Genomic DNA, 20,886 nt, shown 5'->3' with positions numbered 1-20,886 from the left:
CCTTCTTTGGTTTAAATATATTTGGTGTTCTGATAACCTTCTTGTCCTTGAATATTTAGATCTTTCTCTAGGTTGGGAAGTTCTCTGTTATTATCCCCTTGAATCAACTTTCTACTCTTATCTCTGTCTCTACCTCCTCTTTAAGGCCAATGACTCTTAGATTTGCCCTTTTGAGGCTGTTTTCTAGATCTTGTAGGCATGTCTACTAGGCATTCTTGTATTGCTATAAAGAAATACCTGAGACTGGGTAATTTCTAAAGAAAAGAGGTTAATTGGCTCATAGTTCTGTAGGCCGTACAGAAAGCATGGTGATGGCATCTGCTCAGCTTCTTGGAAGGCCTTAGGGAACTTTCACTCATGATAGACAGCAAAGGAGGCACTTCACATGGCAAAAGCAGGAGCAAGAGTGGTGGGGAGGACACACTTTTAAACATCCAAATGTTGCAAGAGTTCGCTATTGCAGACATCACCAAGCCATGAGGGATCCTCCCCCATGACCCAAACACCTCCCACCAGGCCCCACCTCCAATATTGGTGATTACATTTCAATATGAAATTTGGGAGAGAGCAAATATCCAAAATGTATCATTGCACTTCCCCGCACCCAAATCTCATGTACTTTTCACATTCCTAAATACAATCATGCCTTCCAAATAGTCCCCCAGAGTCTAACTCATTCCACCATTAACTCAAAAGTCCAAAAGCCAAAATCTCATCTGAGACAAGGCAAGTCCCCTCCACCTGTAAAATCAAAACAAGTCAATTACTTCCAAGATACAATGGATAAATACTCCCATTCCAAAATGGAGAAATCAGCCAGAAGAATTGAGTTCAGGTTCCATGCAAATCTAAAACCCAGCAGGGATGTCATTAAATCTTAAAGCTGCAAAATAATCTCCTTTGACTCCACATGCCACATCCAGAGAACACTGCTGCAAAGGGTGGACTCCTAAGGCCTTGGGCAGCTCTGCCCCTGTTGCTTTGTATTTTGATATTTAGTTTGTCTTTCTGTTTTTTAAAACTATAAAAACATTTTAAGCCATGAATTTGCTTCTGAACACAATGATGAATTTATGATATAGTGTTTGATATGTAGTATTTCCATGTTCATTATTTTCTAAACAACTTGTTTTTATATTTTAAGTTTCTGTTTAATCCATTAGTAGCTTAGATGAATTCCACATATTTGGGGGCTCTTGTTTGTACTTATATTCTGAAGTATTCAGTTTTGTTTTTTTACATTTGGTTAAAGAATGTGGTCTTTAAGACTTCCTTATTTTAAGTTATTTGAGATCCTCTTTAGGCCTAATAATTTTTAGTATAATGTCACTCTTCCATTTTCTTTTAGAAATGAACTGGAATATGTGAGAGAAGAGCTAAAACAGAAAAGAGATGAAGTTAAATGTAAATTGGACAAGAGTGAAGAAAATGTATGTTATATTTAATAATAGATTGTATCACAAAATTTCAAATCATAAAAGCAACACCATATGTCTAAACTAAAATAAAGGGAAGTATACTGCTGTATAAATAATAGTGATCTAAAGACTGTCATCAGCCATCAACCTTAAATATCTAGGAAAAGTTGGGTTATTTTACTATTAATCTATTATCTATATCTAGAAGAAATAGTGGCATAATTCTGATTTTCTTTTAACATGTGTTCAATATTTAATGTAGACTTAACATTTTTTAGGCTAAATAAAAGGCTCATACTTCAGTAATATAAAATATATGGATGACAAATTGTTTAATAAGTTTGTGTCATGCTTTGGTGAATATGATATCAAATTAAGATAGTAAGGTTTTTAGGGAAGAGTGTCATGAAAATGGAATAGTACAAGATATGTGACATGATTATAGTATATATTATACAGAGTGGAAGAAAATTGTGCCAAAGTGGAAGATTGATCTAGATTATGAGGTCTTTGATTGTCTTTTTTCGTTCATTCAACAAATATTATTGACCACCTACTATGTGCCAGGCACTGTTCTGGGTGTTACGTTTGGATTTCATTTATTTGGTAGAGAGTAGTGATCTAATTAAAGTTTTTTATTGAGGAGGTGACACCTTTTAATATTTGAGAATGGAATGGGGAGAGATAAAAGGCATTGGAATCAGTTGGAAAGCTATTAAAAGTCACCTTGAAAGTTCTAAAAAAATCTTGGAGAGGACTCTGGCCTAGTTCAGTTCACACTTATTCCTGAGTCAATCACTGTGGCTAGGGGATAGAGTAACCTAGCTAAGTCTGAACTGCATGTCAAATCTTAGAGATAGCGTTAGCCCCCATCAAATTACATGAACTCAGCAAGACTACTATGGATTTTATAGTAGAGGAATTCTTGCAGTAAAGGGTGCTGGCCAGATCAAAACATAGGTTCTCTATTTGGATACTATTAGAGTCTATAGAAAGGACATCTAATCCGAACTTGAGCTAGGGCGTGCTTCCTGAAAGAAGTCACATTCAATGTGAAGCCTTAGATTAATAGGAATTAGTGGAGGACAGGTGGTGGACACAAGTATAGCAGGAAGGATAATATTCTAAGTTAAAAAAACATAAACATTATATGGGTAAGCCTGAAAGTATCAGATCATGGCATATTTAAGTAACTACAAAAAATTCATTGTGACTAAAAGATGGAGTTTAAGGTAGTGGTGGCAGAGGGCAGAGTGAGGAAAGATGAGGGTAGGGAGAGGTAAGCATGGAGAGATGAAGGTGGGGAAAAATGAGGGTGGGTCATTTATGGCCACCTAAGCTACATTTAGGAGTTTGAGGTCATTGAAGAATTTTGACATGAGGATTGTTAAAATTATATTTACACTTTTGAGAGCTGTAAAACTATTGGAATAGTTCAAGGATGAGATAAGGTACCATTTTAAAGGGCTTACAATAGACCAGGTGCATTCTAGGTTCTTTCTATGTATCATCTTACTTAACTAGAAGTCCTTATTGCTCTTATTTTATAAATTGGGAAATCAGACCTCCAAAAGATAAAAACCTTCAAAAGGTTACATGACTAAGAATTAGTAGAGATGGTCTTCTACATTCTTTAAACTATACCACATTTTCCTCCCTGAAAAGCTATTTTTCTTTTAGTTCATATTTATTAGTTAAATTCAACCTGAAAAAATGAACTTAATATGCTAAATACTTGGTATGTAATTCACTACGTTAAAATTTGTATCAGGGGCCACTGCAGATCATTAAGCCTGTTGTTTGTTAATGGAGAAAAACATGAATTTAATTTTTAATGTAAAATAAAATCCTCCATTAAGAATTTAAAACATAATTTATTTTGCCAATATAGAAAATATTAGTGACGATTTAAGGAAAAAAATGAAATGCATGACAGATTTTTAGCATATTTCAGTTTTCCATATTTGGATTTCAACTTACCTGTTAAAACAGTTTCCCAGAAAGAATCCAGGTTGTAAATATTTCCCAGATATTTTGTGTGAGATTGAATTTCATTACACTTTTCTTCCCCCAATCTGCTACCTTAGTTCAGACATTTTTTATTTTATATATATTTTATCTGTCTGAGCCTTAGTTTCCTCATCTCTCAAATAGAGATAATACCTATTCTTTCTATCTCATTGGATTGTTGCAAAGTTCAGAATTAATAAATGTTTGTGAAAGCTATATTTAAGGGATTATAAATGTTTATATACAAGACAATTTAAAAAATTCGAGATAAACTGGGAAAGCTGATAAAACATTGCAAAGATAAGAATGATAAATGTTGACATATAAGCAGTAACATGAAAATGATTTTTTTGACTGAGAGAAACTGTATATATTTATGGTATACAAAATGATGTTTTGATATATGTATACATTGTGAAATGATTAAATCATGCTAGTTAACATATTCATCACTTCACATACAAAGATAATTTTTTTTTAAAAAAAGAGATACTGAGGCTGAATATAGTGGCTCACACCTGTAATCCCAGCACTTTGGGAGGCCGGGGTGAGAGGATCACTTGAACCCAGGAGCTGGAGGTTGCAGTGAGCTATGATTGCATTTGTATTTAGATGATCTTTATTGAAATTTGTGATTTTAGTATAATTTTTATATTAATGGAATTACCATGATTTTGAAGTGAACTTTATAGTACTTTATGCAATATTTTTATTAGTCTGAAATGGCCTGTTTTGACTGGTATACTGAATAAAATAGCTATAATTTCTCACAATTTTTTAGTGTAACAATTTAAGGAAACAAGTTGAAAATAAAAACAAGTATATTGAAGAACTTCAGCAGGAGGTATGTATTTTTTAAAAATATTCTCAAAATCAAACTGATATTTTCACCACAGTTTTAAAGAATAATGCTTTCCTTTCCTTTAGTAATTTAAGTCTAAGTCAGTGGCAAGATAAATTTGAATAACTTTAGTACTAAATATAATTATTTTTACTTTTAACAGAATAAGGCCTTGAAAAAAAAAGGTACAGCAGAAAGCAAGCAACTGAATGTTTATGAGATAAAGGTATTTGGCATCTTTATTTTCGTTTTTTCAATACTAATAGATAGATGAGAATTTAGACATTTTATTCCACTTGTTTATACAGTATAAATTGAAAAGTTGAAAGGTTGTTATCTTTTTAAATAGAGGAGATCAATTCTTTTAGTTGTAATAGAGTACATATCTGTGATTTAGCATGCACATATATTCTTAAGCTTGGATTCAAGCAGCTTAAGAATATATGTGCATGCATGAACTCTTTGTGTGTGGTCGTATTCCCTACTTCCATATTAAAAAGTGAAATTGAGTAAGTGGAATGGATTCTTGGAATCTACATTTTAAAAAGCTCTATGTGTGATTATCCTGCTGCAGAAGGGGACTGAGAACCATTTACTTGTATAAAACAAATTAAAGCCTTACAGTGTAAGCTCCTGATATTAGAGCCATATTTTGTAATCTTCTTCCTATGTCTTTGAACAACGACTGACAGTAAGTATTCAATAAATAGTTTTTGAATTGTGAATAGAAAACAGCAGTTCTCATTGTATTAATTATGTGCTTTTTGGGAGGAAACATAAAAATCTTATACCTTCCTTTAATAGTATTTGAAATTAAAATATGTAAATGTGATTAAAAATTAAATCAAGTAAGGATTTTCATAAACTGTTGATATTCTATATAAATGTAGCAGATTCATATATCTTATAATTCAACTCTTCTACTCCTAGGTAGAGTAAGGAGAAAGGTACAAAAACATTCATAGCAACATTCTTTGTATTAGCCCCAAACAGAAGACAACACAAATGTCAATCAATAGTATAAAAATCAGTCAATAAAAAATAACACCAAAATAACCCAAATGTTAGAATTAGCAGATAAAGTCTTTTATGCAGCTATTATAAACATCTTCAAAGACAGAAAGGAAAATATGGTCATAATGAAAGATCAGATGGGGAATGTCAGCGAAGAAATGGAAACTGAAAATAATCAAATGTAAGTTCTAGAACTGAAAAGTAAAATGTCTTTAAAAACCAAAACCAAAACAAAAACCAAATGGTCCTAATAGTAGATTGAAGGCAAATGAATCAAGTGTCAGTAAATTGGAAGCTGGGTAAATAGAAATTATCTAGTCAGAAGCACACAGAAGAAGAGTTTTTAAAAGAAAGGAATAGTGCCTCGGTGGCCTGTAGAACAATAACAAGTGTTTTTAAGTATGTAATTGGAGTTCCCAAGTAAGAAGAGAGAGAGAATAGGGCAAATAAAATTTTCATTTTAGAGACAGAGTCTCACTCTGGCACCCAGGCTGGAGTGTGCAGTGGAGCGATCACAGCTCGCCACAGCCTCGACCTCCTGGACTCAGGTGATCCTCCTACCTCAGCCTCCTGAGTAGCTGAGACTACAGGAGTATGCCATCACATCCGGCTAATTTTTGTATTTTTGGTAGAGATGGAGTTTTGCCACGTTTCCCAGGCTGATCTCGAACTCCTGGGCTCAAGTGATCCACCTGCCTCAGCCTCCCAAATTGCTAGGATTACAGTTGTGAGTGACTGTGCCTGACCTGGGCAAATAAAATTAATTGAGAAATTTCTTAAAAATTTATCACACTTAAAACAAACTCACAGATCCATGGCCCTCAGCAAATCCAAAGCAAGATAGACACAAAACCATATGTAGGCAGTCATATCTTAGTCAAAGTGCTAAAACCAAAGATAAAAAGAAACTTTTAAAAGCAGACAGAAAAAAAGTCACATTGCACAACAATGACACAGATGATGGCTGACCTTGTATCAGGACAGTGAAGGTCAGATGACAAAGGAATGACATTTATAAAATGCTAACAAAAATAACCATCAACCCAGAGTTCTGTATGCAGCAAAAATCTTTATTAAATGAAGACAACATGACTTCAAAAGCTGTACCAGCTTAAAGGAAAATAAATTGCTATTATAGAGTTTATAATCTGTGTGACTACCATAACACAAAGGACAGGGGAGTAAATATAACTATTTTGTTGTAACATTTTTATATTACATATGAAATAGTACAATATTAACACTTAAATACAGTTTGGTAAGTTAGTGATACATACTATCTTCCTTAGAGCAACCCCTACAAAATAATGTAACGAAGTATAGCTGTCTTAGTTTAGGTTTCTAAAACAAAGTACGGTAGACTAGGTGGCATATAAACAATGAACATTTATTTCTTATAGTACTGGAGGCTGGGAATTAAAAAATCAAGGCACTGGCAGATTCAGTGTCTGGTGGGACCCTGATTCCTGGTTCATAAACAGCCAGCTTCTCATTGTGTCCTCAAATGGCAGAAGGGACAAGAGAGCTCTCTGGGATCCTTTTTACAATGTGACACTAATCCCATTAATGAAGGCTCCACCCTTATGACCTAATCACTTCCCACAGGCCCTACCTTCTAATACTGTCACACTGGAGGTAGGATTTCAACATATGAATTTTGGGAGAATACAAATATCTAGTCCATAACAACAGCAAAAAAGTCAGTAGAGGAATTGAAATGAAGTGGAATATGAAAACACTTTGATAAACTCCAAAGGAAGGGCAGAGAAACAAAAAAACAGACATGAATAGAAGACAAATAACATAATGATCTGAACTCAAGCATATCAATAATTACATTAAATGTCAATGGACAAATGTTTTAATAAAAAGGGAGAAATGGTCATGCTAGATTAAAAAAATCAAGGGCAAACCATATGCTACTACAAGAGACACATTGTATTTAGCATAAAGACACAAAGAGGTTTAAAGGGAAAAGATGAAAGAAAGAAATACTATCATGCCAATAGTAAGCATAAGAAAGTGGAGTGACAACTTTAATAAGAAATGACAATTTTAATAACAAATATAAGACAAGTAGTATTATTAAAAATCAGTAGGGGCATTTTATAATGATAAAGGTGTCAATTCATTAAAAAGATATAACAATTAATTAGGTATATCTTTGCACCTAATAATAGAGCTTCAAAATAAATGAAGCAAAAACTTGAAAAAATGAGCAATAGAAAATGCCATACTCATATCCCCTTTCAACAACTGATAGAACAACTATTAAAACATCTGTAAGGATGTAGAAAACCTGAACATCACTATTAACTACCTTGATTTAATTGATATTTATAGAACACTATATCTGCAACTATAAATTCTGTTGAAATTCACATAGAATGTTTACCAAAATAGACTACATGCTGAGCCATAAACAAGTCTCCATACATTTCAGAAGACTGAAGTCTTACAGAATATATTCTCTCACTCCAGTAGAATTGAATCAGGAGTAGGTAAGTATAAGATATCTGGAAAAGCCCAAATATTTGGGAATTAAACATCAGACTAGTAAATAATTCATGGGCCAAAGAAGAAATCACAAGGAAAATTTTAAACGGAATGATGATAGACATAAAACATAAAAATTTGTAGGGTACAAATAAAGCAGCTCTTAGAGGGAAATTTAGAGTTTTAAATGTTTGTTTTAGAAAAGAAGAAGTGACCTAGGTTTTTATCTAGAAACTAAAAAAGTGTGCAAATTAAATTCACAGAAAGTAGACAAAAGGAAATAATTAGAATAAGACATATCAAATAAATAGGAGAAACAATTAAATGAAGTCAAAAGTTGATTATTTGAAAATATCAATAAAGCTGATAAGCCCTAGCAGAACTGACCACAAAAAAAGGGAGAGAAAGTAAAATTCACTACAGGCAAGAATGAAAGAGTACATCATAAGTACAGATAATACGAGCATTAAAAAGATAAGAAAGGAGGGACTGTGATGGATTACTTCATGCCAGTAAATTTGAAATGTAGATAAAATGGGCAAATTTCTTATATATCTTTTAGGGAAGTTGAATTTGTCATTAAAATATCTCCTAGAGAAAAATCCAGATCTGGATGATTTCACTGGTAAATTCTGTCGAACACTTTAGAAGAAATGATACCAGTCTTCCACAAAAAATAGAAGAGTGAAAACAATTCTCAAGTAGGTTTTTGATACCAAATCCTAACAAAGACATTATAATAAAAGAAAATTACAGACCAATATCCCTATGAATATGAGTATAAATATAAAATTCTTAATAAAGTATCAGTAAATCTAATCTAGATTTTAATACATGATAAAAACCATATTACATCAAGCAATTTATTAGGAATGGGATTTATCAGAAATGTAAGGTTGGTTTAAAATTTGAAGCTATCAGTGTCATTTACTGTATCAAGTAATAAAGGAGAAAAATAATATAATTATCTCAATAGTTGCAGAAAGGCATTTGACAGAATTGAACACTCATTCATGACTAAAAAAAAACTTTCAGCAAACTAGGAATAGATGAGGACTTCTCCAATCTGATAAAGAACATCTACAAAATACCTACAGTTAGCATCCTATTTACTGATGAAAGGCAATGTCAAGAGCAATGTCTGCTCTTACCACACCTATTCAACATCGTACTGGAGGTTCTGGCAACAAAAATAAATATATACAAATGAGAAAGGAATACGTAAAACTGTCTCTTCATAAATGACATGACTATCTACATGGAAATTTCCAAGGTTTCTACAAAGTCACTACAAGATTAGTAAATGAATTTGACAAAGTCACTGGATACAAGGTCAATGGCCAAAAATCAATTTTATTTCTATATGCTAACAGCTAGTAATTGAAAAATTAATTTTAAAACATGATACCATTTACAGTAGCATAAAAATCCATTAAATAGGGATAAATTTTACAAAATGTGTGCAAGACCCATACAGAGAACAGTACTGAACATTACTGAGACCAATGAAAGAAGACCTAAGTAAATACATATGTACCATATTCACTGATTGGATGTTTAATGCTTTTAAAATGTCAGATTTCACCAAATTCATCTAGAGATTGAGTCACCATCATAATTTCAGCAGTATTTTTTAGTAGACTTTTACATACTGCTTGTAAAATGCATGTGAACATCAAAATACCCAACAATTTTGAGAAAGTAGAACAAAATTGGAAGATTTAGGCTGCCTGATTTCAAGATTTGCTGTAAAGCTATAGTATTTAAGACAATGAGGTATTATTTTTAAGATAGACAGAGATCAGTGGACTCTAATAGAAAGTTTAGAAATAAACTAAATGTACAGACTGTTAATTTTCAACAAAGGTGCCAAAAAATCAATGGAGAGAAATGAAAGTCTTTCAACAAATGATTTGGAATAACCAGATATTCATATGGGAAAGAAAAAAAAAAACAAATCTTGACCCTTACATCAGATCATATACAAACATTAATTTTAAATGGGTTATAGGCATAAAATCTTGAACTCAGAAGCCTTTAGAAGAAAACGTAGGGGGGTACTTTCATGGCCTGAAGGTCAGCAAAGATTTCTTAGGGAAAAGAAAGCAATATTCTTAACATGTCTAATAAGTTAGACTACATCAAAACTTGAAAGTTCTGTTTATCAAAAGGCATTATTAAGCAAATGAATAGGCAAGGTACAAAGAAAAAGAAAACACTGACTAAACATTTATTTGACAGATGACATATATCCAGAATATATAAATAACTCTTGAAACTCAATAATAAAAAAAAATATCTCAACTAAAAATAGGCAAAAGACAACTGTAAAATAAACTGGTTAAAATATTGGCTAAGGGGGAAAACTGGGTTCCAAGATGGCCAAATAGGAACAGCTCCAGTCTATAGCTCCCAGCATGAGCGACGCAGAAGACGGGTGATTTCTGCATTTCCAACTGAGGTACTGGGTTCATCTCATTGGGGTTGTCAGACAGTGGGTGCAGCCCACAGAGTGTGAGCTGAAGCAGGGTGGGGCATTGCCTCACCCGGGAAGCGCAAGGGGTTGGGGAATTCCCTTTCCTAACCAAGGGAAGCCGTGACAGATGGTACCTGGAAAATCGGGACACTCCCACTCTAATACTGCACTTTTCCAAGGGTCTTAGCAGACGGCACACCAGGCGATTATATCCCGCGCCTGGCTGGGAGGGTCCCATGCCCAAGGAGCCTCACTCACTCCTAGTGCAGCAGTCTGAGATTGAACTGCAAGGAGGCAGCAAGGCTGGGGGAGGGGTGTCCGCCATTGTTGAGGCTTGAGTAGGTAAACAAAGAAAAGCTCAAACTGGATGGAACCCACCACAGCTCAAGGAGGCCTGCCTGCCTCTGTAGACTCCACCTCTGGGGGCAAGGCATAGCTGAATAAAAGGCAGCAGAAACTTTGACAGACTTAATCCTCCCTGTCTGACAGCTTTGAAAAGAGTAGTGGTCCTCTCAGCATGGAGTTTGAGATCTGAGAACCGACAGACTGCCTCCTCAAGTGGGTCACTGACCCCCGAGTAGCCTAACTGGGAGACACCTCCCAGTAGGGGCAGACTGACACCTCACATGGCTGGGTACCCCTCTGAGACGAAGCTTCCAGAAGAACAATCAGGCAGCAACATTTGCTGTTCAGCAATATTCGCTGTTCTGCAGCCTCCACTGCTGATACCCAGGCAAACAGGGTCTGGAATGGACCTCCAGCAAACTCCAACAGACCTGCAGCTGAGAGTCCTGACTGTTAGAAGTAAAGCTAACAAACAGAAAGGACATCCACATCAAAACCCCAACTGTATGTCACCTTCCTCAAAGACCAAAGGTAGATAAAACCACAAAGATGGGGAGAAACCAGAGCAGAAAAGCTGAAAATTCTAAAAATCAGAGTGCTTCTTCTCCTCCAAAGGAATGCGGCTCCTCACCAGCAATGGAACAAAGCTGGATGGAGAATGACTTTGATGAGTTGAGAGAAGAAGGCTTCAGATGATCAGTAATAACAAACTTCTCCAAGCTAAAGGAGGATGTTTGAACCCATTGCAAAGAAGCTAAAAACCCTGAGAAAAGATTAGACAGGTGGCTAACTAGAATAAACAGCATAGAGAAGACCTTAAATGACCAGATGGAGCTGAAAACCATGGCATGAGAACTACGTGATGCATGCACAAGATTCAGTAGCCAATTTGATCAAGTAGAAGAAAGGGTATCAGTGATGGAAGATCAAATGAATGAAATGAAGTGAGAAGAGAAGTTTAGAGAAAAAAGAGTAAAAAGAAATGAATAAAGCCTCCAAGAAATATGGGACTATGTGAAAAGACCAAATCTACATCTGATTGGTGTACCTGAAAGTGATGGGGAGAATGGAACCAAGTTGGAAAACACTCTGCAGGATATTATCCAGGAGAACTTCCCCAACCTAGCAAGGCAGGCCAACATTCAAATTCAGGAAATACACAGAACACCACAAAGATACTCCTCGAGAAGAACAACTCCAAGACACATAATTGTCAGATTCACCAAAGTTGAAATGAAGGAAAAAATGTTAAGGGCAGCCAGAGAGAAAGGTCGGGTTACCTACAAAGGGAAGCCCATCAGACTAACAGAGGATCTCTGCAGAAACTCTGCAAGCCAGAAGAGAGTGGGGGCCAATATTCAACATTCGTAAATCAACCCATAATTTAATATCCAGCCAAACTAAGCTTCATAAGGGAAGGAGAAATAAAATACTTTACAGACAAGCAAATGCTGAGAGATTTTGTCACTACCAGGCCTGCCTTACAAGAGCTCCTCAAGGAAGCACTAAACATGGAAAAGAACAACTGGTACCAGCCACTGCAAAAACATGCCAAATTATAAAGACCATCGATGCTAGGAAGAAACTGCATCAACTAATGAGCAAAATAACCAGCAAACATCATAATGACAGGATCAAACTCACACATAGCAATATTAACCTTAAATGTAAATGGGCTAAATGCTCCAATTAAAAGACACAGACTGGCAAATTGGATAAAGAGTCAAGACCCATCAGTGTGCTGTATTCAGGAGACCCATCTCATGTGCAGAGACATGCATAGGATCAAAATAAAGGGATGGAGGAAGATCTCCAAGCAAATGGAACACAAAAAAAGCAGGGGTTGCAATCCCAGTCTCTGATAAAACAGACTTTAAACCAACAAAGATCAAAAGAGACAAAGAAGACCATAACATAATGGTAAAGGGCTCAATTCAACAAGAAGAGCTAACTATCCTAAATATATATGCACCCAATACAGGAGCACCCAGATTCATAAATCAAGTCCTTGGAGACCTACAAAGGTACTTAGACTCCCACACAATAATAATGGGAGACGTTAACACCCCACTGTCAACATTAGACAGATCAACGAGACAGAAAGTTAACAAGGATATCCAGGAATTGAACTCAGCTCTGCACCAAGCCGACCTAATAGACATCTACAGAACTCTCCACCCCAAATCAACAGAATATACATTATTTTCAGCAGTACACCACACCTATTCCAAAATTGACCACATAGTTGGAATTAAAGCTCTCCTCAGCAAATGTAAAAGAACAGAAATTATAACAAACTGTCTCTCAGACCACAGTGCAATCAAACTAGAACTCAGAATTAAGAAACTCACTCAAAACCACTCAACTACATGGAAACTGAACAACCTGCTCCTGAATGACTACTGGGTACATAACGAAATGAAGGCAAAAATAAATATGTTCCTTGAAACCAATGAGAAGAAAGACACAACATACCAGAATCTCTGGGACACATTTAAAGCAGTGTGTAGAGGGAAATTTATATCACTAAATGCCCACAAAAGAAAGCAGGAAAGACCTAAAATTGACACACTAACATCACAATTAAAAGAACTAGAGAAGCAAGAGCAAACACATTCAAAAGCTAGCAGAAGGCAAGAAATAACTAAGATCAGAGCAGAACTGAAGGAGACGGAGACACAAAAAACCCTTCAAAAAATCAATGAATCCAGGAGCTGGTTTTTTGAAAGGATCAACAAAATTGACAGACTGCTAGCAAGACTAATACAGAATAAAAGAGAGAAGAATCAAATAGATGCAATAAAAATGATAAAGGGGATATCACCACTGATCCCACAGAAATACAAACTACCATCAGAGAATACTATAAACACCTCTATGCAAATAAACTAGAAAATCTAGAAGAAATGGATAAATTCCTCGACACATACACCCTCCTAAGACTAAACCAAGAAGAAGTTGAATCCCTGAGTAGACCAATAAGGCTTTGAAATTGAGGCAATAATTAGTAGCCTACCAACCAAAATAAGTTGAGGACCAGATGGATTCACAGCCGAATTCTATCAGAGGTACAAAGAGGAGCTGGTACCATTCCTTCTGAAACTATTCCAATTGATAGAAAAAGAGGGAATCCTCCCTAACTCATTTTATGAGGCCAGCATCATCCTGATACCAAAGCCTGGCAGAGACACAACAAAAAAAGAGAATTTTAGACCAATATCCCTGATGAACATCAATGCAAAAATCCTCAATAAAATACTGGCAAACCGAATCCAGCAGCACATCACAAAGCTTATCCACCACAATCAAGTTGGCTTCATCCCTGGGATGCAAGGCTGGTTCAACATATGCAAATTAATAAAAGTAATCCATCACATAAACAGAACCAAAGACAAAAATGACATGATTATCTCAATAGATGCAGAAAAGGCCTCTGACAAAATTCAACAGTCCTTCATGCTAAAATCTTTCAATAAACTAGGTATTGATGGAACGTATCTCAAAATAATAAGAGCTATTTATGACAAACCCACAGCCAATATCATACTGAGTGGGCAAAAACTGGAAGCATTCCCTTTGAAAACGGGTACAAGACAGGGATGCCCTCTCTCACCACTCCTATTCAACATAGTGTTGGAAGTTCTGGCCAGAGCAATCAGGCAGGAGAAAGAAATAAAGGGTATTCAATTAGGAAAAGAGGAAGTCAAATTGTCCCTGTTTGCAGATGACATGATTGCATATTTAGAAAACCCCATCGTCTCAGCCCCAAATCTCCTTAAGGTGATAAGCAAGCAACTTCCCCAAAGTCTCAGAATACAAAATCGATGTGCAAAAATCACAAGCATTCCTATACACCAATAACAGACAGAGAGCCAAATCATGAGTGAACTCCCATTCACAATTGCTTCAAAGAGAATAAAATACCTAGGAATCCAACTTAAAAGGGATGTGAAGGATCTCTTCAAGGAGAACTACAAACCACTGCTCAGTGAAATAAAAGAGGACACAGCAAATGGAAGAACATTCCATACTCATGGATAGGAAGAATCAATATCATGAAAATGGCCATACTGCCCAAGGTATTTTATAGATTCAATGCCATCCCCATCAAGGTACCAATCGCTTTCTTCACAGAATTGGAAAAAACTGCTTTAAAGTTCATATGGAACCAAAAAAGAGCCCTCATCGCCAAGACAATCCTAAGCCAAAAGAACAAAGCTGGAGGCATCATGCTACCTGACTTCAAACTATACTACAAGGCTACAGTAACCAAAACAGCATGGTACTTGTACCAAAACAGAGATATAGACCAATGGAACAGAACAGAGCCCTCAGAAATAATACCACACATCTACAACCATCTGATCTTTGACAAACCTGACAAAAACAAGAAATGGGGAAAGGATTCCCTATTTAACTAATGGTGCTGGGAAAACTGGCTAGCCATATGTAGAAAGCTGAAACTGGATCCCTTCCTTACACCTTATACAAAAATTAATTCAAGATGGATTAAAGACTTAAATGCTAGAACTAAAACCATAAAAACCCTAGAAGAAAACCTAGGCAATACCATTCAGGACATAGGCATGGGCAAGGACTTCATGACTAAAACACCAAAAGCAATGGCAACAAAAGCTAAAATTGACAAATGGGATCTAATTAAGCTAAAGAGCTTGTGCACAGCAAAAGAAACTACCATCAGAGTGAACAGGCAACCTACAGAATGGGAGAAAATTTTTACAATCTACCCATCTGACAAATGGCTAATATCCAGAATCTACAAAGAACTTAAACAAATTTACAAGAAAAAAATCAAACCACTCCATCAAAAAGTGGCTGAAGGATATGAACAGACACACTTCTCAAAAGAAGAAGACATTTATGCAGCCAACAGACACATGAAAAAATGCTCATCATCACTGGCCATCAGAGAAATGCAAATCAAAACCACAGTGAGATACCATCTCATGCCAATTAGAATGGCAGTCATTAAAAAGTCAGGAAACAACAGGTGTTGGAGAGGATGTGGAGAAATAGGAACACTTTTACACTGTTGGTGGGACTGTAAACTAGTTCAACCATTGTGGAAGACAGTGTGGCAATTCCTCAGGGACCTAGAACTAGAAATACCATTTGACCCAGAGATCCCATTACTGGGTATATACCCAAAGGATTATAAATCATGCTGCTATAAAGACACATGCACATGTGTGTTTATTGCGGCACTATTCACAATAGCAAAGACTTGGAACCAACCCAAATGTCCATCAATGATAGACTGGATTAAGAAAATGTGGCACATATACACCATGGAATACTATGCAGCCATAAAAAATGATGAGTTCATGTCCTTTGTAGGGACATGGATGAAGCTGGAAACCATCATTCTGAGCAAACTATTGCAAGGACAGAAAACCAAACACCGTATGTTCTCACTCATAGGTGTGAATTGAACAATGAGAACACTTGGACACAGGGTGGGGGAACATCACACACCAGGGCCTGTTGTGAGGTGGGAGGAGGGGGGAGGGATAGCATTAGGAGATATACCTAATGTAAATGACGAGTTAATGGGTGCAGCACACCAACATGGCACATGTATAGGTATGTAACAAACCTGCACATTGTGCACATGTACCCTAGAACTTAAAGTATAATTAAAAAAATAAAAAATAAATAAGTAAATAAATAAGTTTGATAAAGGAAAAAAGAAGAATGAGTGGAAACTATACTCTCCTCTTCAATATTCTGGAACCATTTGTTTAGAATTGGTATTATTTTTTCCTCAATAGCTTTGTAGGATTCATCAATAAATTCATCTTTGCCTGGAAAAAAAATAAAATAAAATGTGGGCAAAAGGCTTCAATAGGTATTTCTCCAAAGATACACAAATGGCCAATAAGCACATAAAAATGAAAATATGCTTAATATCACTAATCATTGCAAATCAAAATCTCATGAGATATTACCTCATACCCATTAGAATGGGTACTAATGAAAGAACAGAAAATAACATGTTAATGAGTTTGTGGAGAAATTGGAATTCTCGAGCACTGTTGGTGGGAATGTCAGATGGTACAGTCACTGTGGAGAACAATTTTGTAGTTCCTCAAAAAAATAAAATTAGAATAGCTATGTGATCCACTAATTTCACTTCTAGATATATACCTAAAAGAATTGAAAGCATAGTCTCAAAGAGATACATGTTCACCTATGTTCATAGCAACATTATTCACAATAGCCAAAAGTTGGAAGCAACCAATGTGTCCATTGACAGATGAATGGGTAGACTAAATGTGGCCTCTACATACAGTATTCCATACAGTATGGAAAATGTTTTGGTGGTTTCTTCTAAAACTAAACATGCATCTACTGTGTGATCCAACAATTATTTTCCTAGATATTTACTTAAAATAAATGGAAACATGTCCACTAAAAACCTTGTACAAGAATATTCATGGTAGCTTTATCCACGATGATAAAAAATGGAAACACATAAAATGTTCTTTAAGAAGAGACTGGATAAACAAATTTGGTATATTCATACAATGGAATACTACTCAGAAGTAAAAAAGACCTACTGATACTCACAGGAACATGGATGAGTCTTGTAATATGCTGAATGAATAACCTATATACAAGAGAGTATGTTTGTCATGATTTCATTTAAATGAAGTTTTTGAATCGACAAAACCAATTTATGGAGACAGAAAGAACAATGGTTGCCTCAGTGGGGTACTATTAGTTTGTTAAGAGACATGAGGGAACTTTCTGGGATTATGGAAATTATGTCTTGATTGGCATTACATGGTTTTAAAAACAATTTGTCAAAGCTTATTAAACTTTACACTTAAAACCACGCATTTTATTATATGTAAATTATGTCTCATTGAAGTTGAACTCATCAATGAAAGCTACTGGGCCTAGAGTTCTCTTTATGCAAAGGCTTTTAATTTCTGAAGCAATTTAATCGTAGTTGCAGTATAACTTAGTTGTCCTATTTCTTCAAGTTTGATAAATAATATTTTTCTGGGTTTCATCCAGTTCATCCACATTTTCTACAGTTTCAGAATTGTCTGTAGCATTTACTGTTAAAAACAGTAATAGCCTGTTTTTAATCTGATGTTGGTTATTTGTTCCTTCTTTTGTTTTTTTCTTTATCAGTGTCACCAGGAGTTTGTCAATTTGGGAAGTTTTTTTCCTTTTTTTTTGAGATGGAGTCTGCCTCTGTCACCCACCCTAGAGTGCAGTGGCTGTGATCTCGGCTCACTGCAACCTCTACCTCCTGGGTTCAAGCAACTCTCCTGCCTCAGCTTCCTGAGTAGTTGGGATTACAGGCGTGCGCCTCCACGCCGGCTAATTTTTGTATTTTTAGTAGAGACGGGGTTTCATTATGTTGGCCAGACTGGTCTTAAACTCCTGGCCTCAAGTGATCCGCCCATGTCGGTCTCCCAAAGTGCTGAGGTTACAGGTGTGAGCCACTGAGCCTGGACCTATCTTAAGATGAATTCTTAGATCATTAATTTTCAGTCTTTCTAATGTACACATTTCAAGGCTATAAATTTCCCACTAAGTGTTCCTTTATGTAAAGAATACCAGTTATATTCTTTATATTTGTGTATCTTTTTTTAATTCTGTAGCCTCTGCTTTTTTGTATTTGTGTTTTATTAAGTAGTTGACTGAGATAGATGTGTTTAAAAATTTTACACAATGATTGTGGATTTCTGTTCTCTTATTTGCAGTTCTGTTAACTTGTCTTTATTTCAAGGCCATATTATTGGGTGTACATTATTTAGAATATGTGCAACTTTTTATTTAACAAAAATGATCATATAGGCCAAGAATAACTAAAGCAATCTTTAAGAACAAAGTAGGAAAATGTGCCCTACCAGATATAAAGATTAATTGTATAGCTAAGGTAATTAAGACAGTATGACATTGGCACAGAAGTTGTCAAGTCAATTGAATAAAAGAGAAGCCTAGAAAAAGATCCAGGGGTACATGGTAACTAGACACAATACAGAAGTGAGATTGCAGATATGTAGTGCTAGAACATTTGACTATCTATATGGAAAAATATGAAAGTCTACCTCTACACTACATACAAACACAAATTCCTTAAGGATATAAATAAATGTGAAGGGCAGGGCTCCAAAATATTTGAAGAAGATGTGGGACAATATCTTTGTGACCTGGTAGTAAAGAAAGATTTCCTAAATAAGATTAAAAACACAACCATATTTGAAAATATTGATACATTCATATATGCTATAATAATTTCTGGTTACTTGGAAAGTAAAGCAACGAACCTCAACGTTGGAGAAATATCCCAACTTTACATATATAAAGAACAAAGGATTAGAACCCATTAAATGTAATTAAGAAGAAAATGAAGCACCAAGTAGATAAATGAGTAAAATATATGAACAGAGATGGTCACAGAACAGAAAACCTGAAGAGTTAAACATGTTACATAATTTTCTGGAAAATGCAAATAATACAACAAAACTTCAGTCAAATACTTTTGTCTGACACTATCAACTCTTGGTGAGGTTGTGAAGCAGGAAAAGTCATAACCTTGTTGCTGAGAATTTAAATTGGTATAAATGCATATAGAAAATAATGTCATCTTTAAAGTTGAATATGTAACCTGCCTTATGACCCGGCAATTCCAATCCTAGGTACATACTATAGAGAAATTCTACATTTGCACCAGGAGATGTTTACAAGAACATTCATAGCACTATTGTGTGCATACCAGTCCCAAAATGGAGACAACTCAGTGCCCTGAACAATTGATTACATAAACAGTGTTATATTCGTACAATAGAACACCACTCAGCAGTGAAAATGAAAGAACTGTATTTTTACACATAAATACCTCAAACATAACTGTTCAATGAGAAAAGCAAGCCAGAAAAATAATGTACTATGAAAACATTTATATGAAGTTCAAAAAAAATCTTGAAATATTGTTTAGGGACACATAATTATGCAATGAATCTATAAAGAAGAGTAAGGGAATATAAATTAAGAATGTTTTTTATGCTTGAAAGAGCAGTAGGGGAAAACTAATGAAGAGGGAGGGGCATTTAATAGCTTTTATCAATATTGGTAATGGTCTGTATTTTAAAGTCGATGATTGACTCATGGATACAAAATACAGTCTGATTCATCATTATATTACCCATAACCCTCTTCCCAATTCCTGTCCCTGCCGTATAACACCTTTCCAGTATTAATGTAGCCCTAAGATAAAAGTGAATATGAAGGGTGCTAATTCAGGGCTTTCCTTCCCTCTTGATAATTTCTATATTTGAATTATATCTACACAGCTCAGTAAATATTTACACAAAGTATGTAAGAATAATATAAATGGAAGTTGTTGCTTCTTTATAGAAAATTAATCTCATTAAGAATATGCCTTTACTTTGAATCACGAGTTTACTGCACAATGGAAATACTTATTCTAATAAAGCATATTAAACTGAGTGAGAGTAGCCAATGTAAATGTTGTTGAGAAATTCATTAAAAATAAATGCATGGGTTTTTACTTTATATTACTCGTCAAGACAAAATACATATTTTAGGGGAGAAGATAGATTTTGTGAAAACAAAACACTTCTCACCATATGAAAATGTAAGGAAAGTGATCCAACCTAATTTCCATGAATAAGTAATCTTTTAAGATTCACAAAATCACAAAATGAATATGGAATGTTTTCAAGTAATCCATAGCATTTACTAATATTCATGCTATTTTTTTTTACTTAAAGGTCAATAAATTAGAGTTAGAACTAGAAAGTGCCAAACAGAAATTTGGAGAAATCACGGACACCTATCAGAAAGAAATTGAGGACAAAAAGATATCAGAAGAAAATCTTTTAGAAGAGGTGGGAAAAACAATGTATTCAGAACTTATTATACTAAAAATCTATATTTTTATTAGGATTTTAAGAGAAAAGTAAAAAAATCTTAATTTTTAAATTATGATTTTAAAAAAGGTTTAGTAAATTTATATAAGGGTCAGTTTATCAGTTTTTATAGAAGCTAAAAGTATCCTTGCTATTCTAAGTATTTGAGTATATAATTATTTTGAAAGGATTAAATGATTGCCACAGTGGTATACTGTCATCTTACTTCATAGAACACCCTGAAAAAACCCCAAACAGTGCATTTTCTACTTGTTTTTCCAGTTTCCTCGTGTTTGAGGTTTGCTTTTATTTAAGTAGAACATATACTTTTTACACTTAAGTTTGTTTTTTGTGCATTTATTTTAAGAAACT

At 35.0% G+C, this 20,886-nt stretch overlaps 1 protein-coding gene across 6 annotated transcripts in view; it reads left to right on the top strand.

Annotated features, from left to right (window-relative positions):
- The window catches only part of SYCP1 (synaptonemal complex protein 1), a 138,059-nt gene that overhangs the window by 69,433 nt on the left and 47,740 nt on the right, over positions 1-20,886 (top strand). For all 6 annotated transcript variants that reach the window (XM_032154901.2, XM_058439429.1, XM_058439426.1 and 3 more), the window contains 4 exons: positions 1,349-1,430; positions 4,210-4,272; positions 4,433-4,495; positions 20,377-20,493. In XM_032154901.2, coding sequence (XP_032010792.1) covers positions 1,349-1,430; positions 4,210-4,272; positions 4,433-4,495; positions 20,377-20,493 — 325 coding nt within the window. The remainder of the gene's footprint in view (positions 1-1,348; positions 1,431-4,209; positions 4,273-4,432; positions 4,496-20,376; positions 20,494-20,886) is intronic.

Source organism: Hylobates moloch, unplaced genomic scaffold (assembly GCF_009828535.3).
Source record: "Hylobates moloch isolate HMO894 unplaced genomic scaffold, HMol_V3 SCAFFOLD_5, whole genome shotgun sequence".
NCBI classification, from domain to species: domain Eukaryota; kingdom Metazoa; phylum Chordata; class Mammalia; order Primates; family Hylobatidae; genus Hylobates; species Hylobates moloch.
Note: the sequence above shows the minus strand (reverse complement) of the source record. Positions and strands in the feature narration are given on the sequence as shown.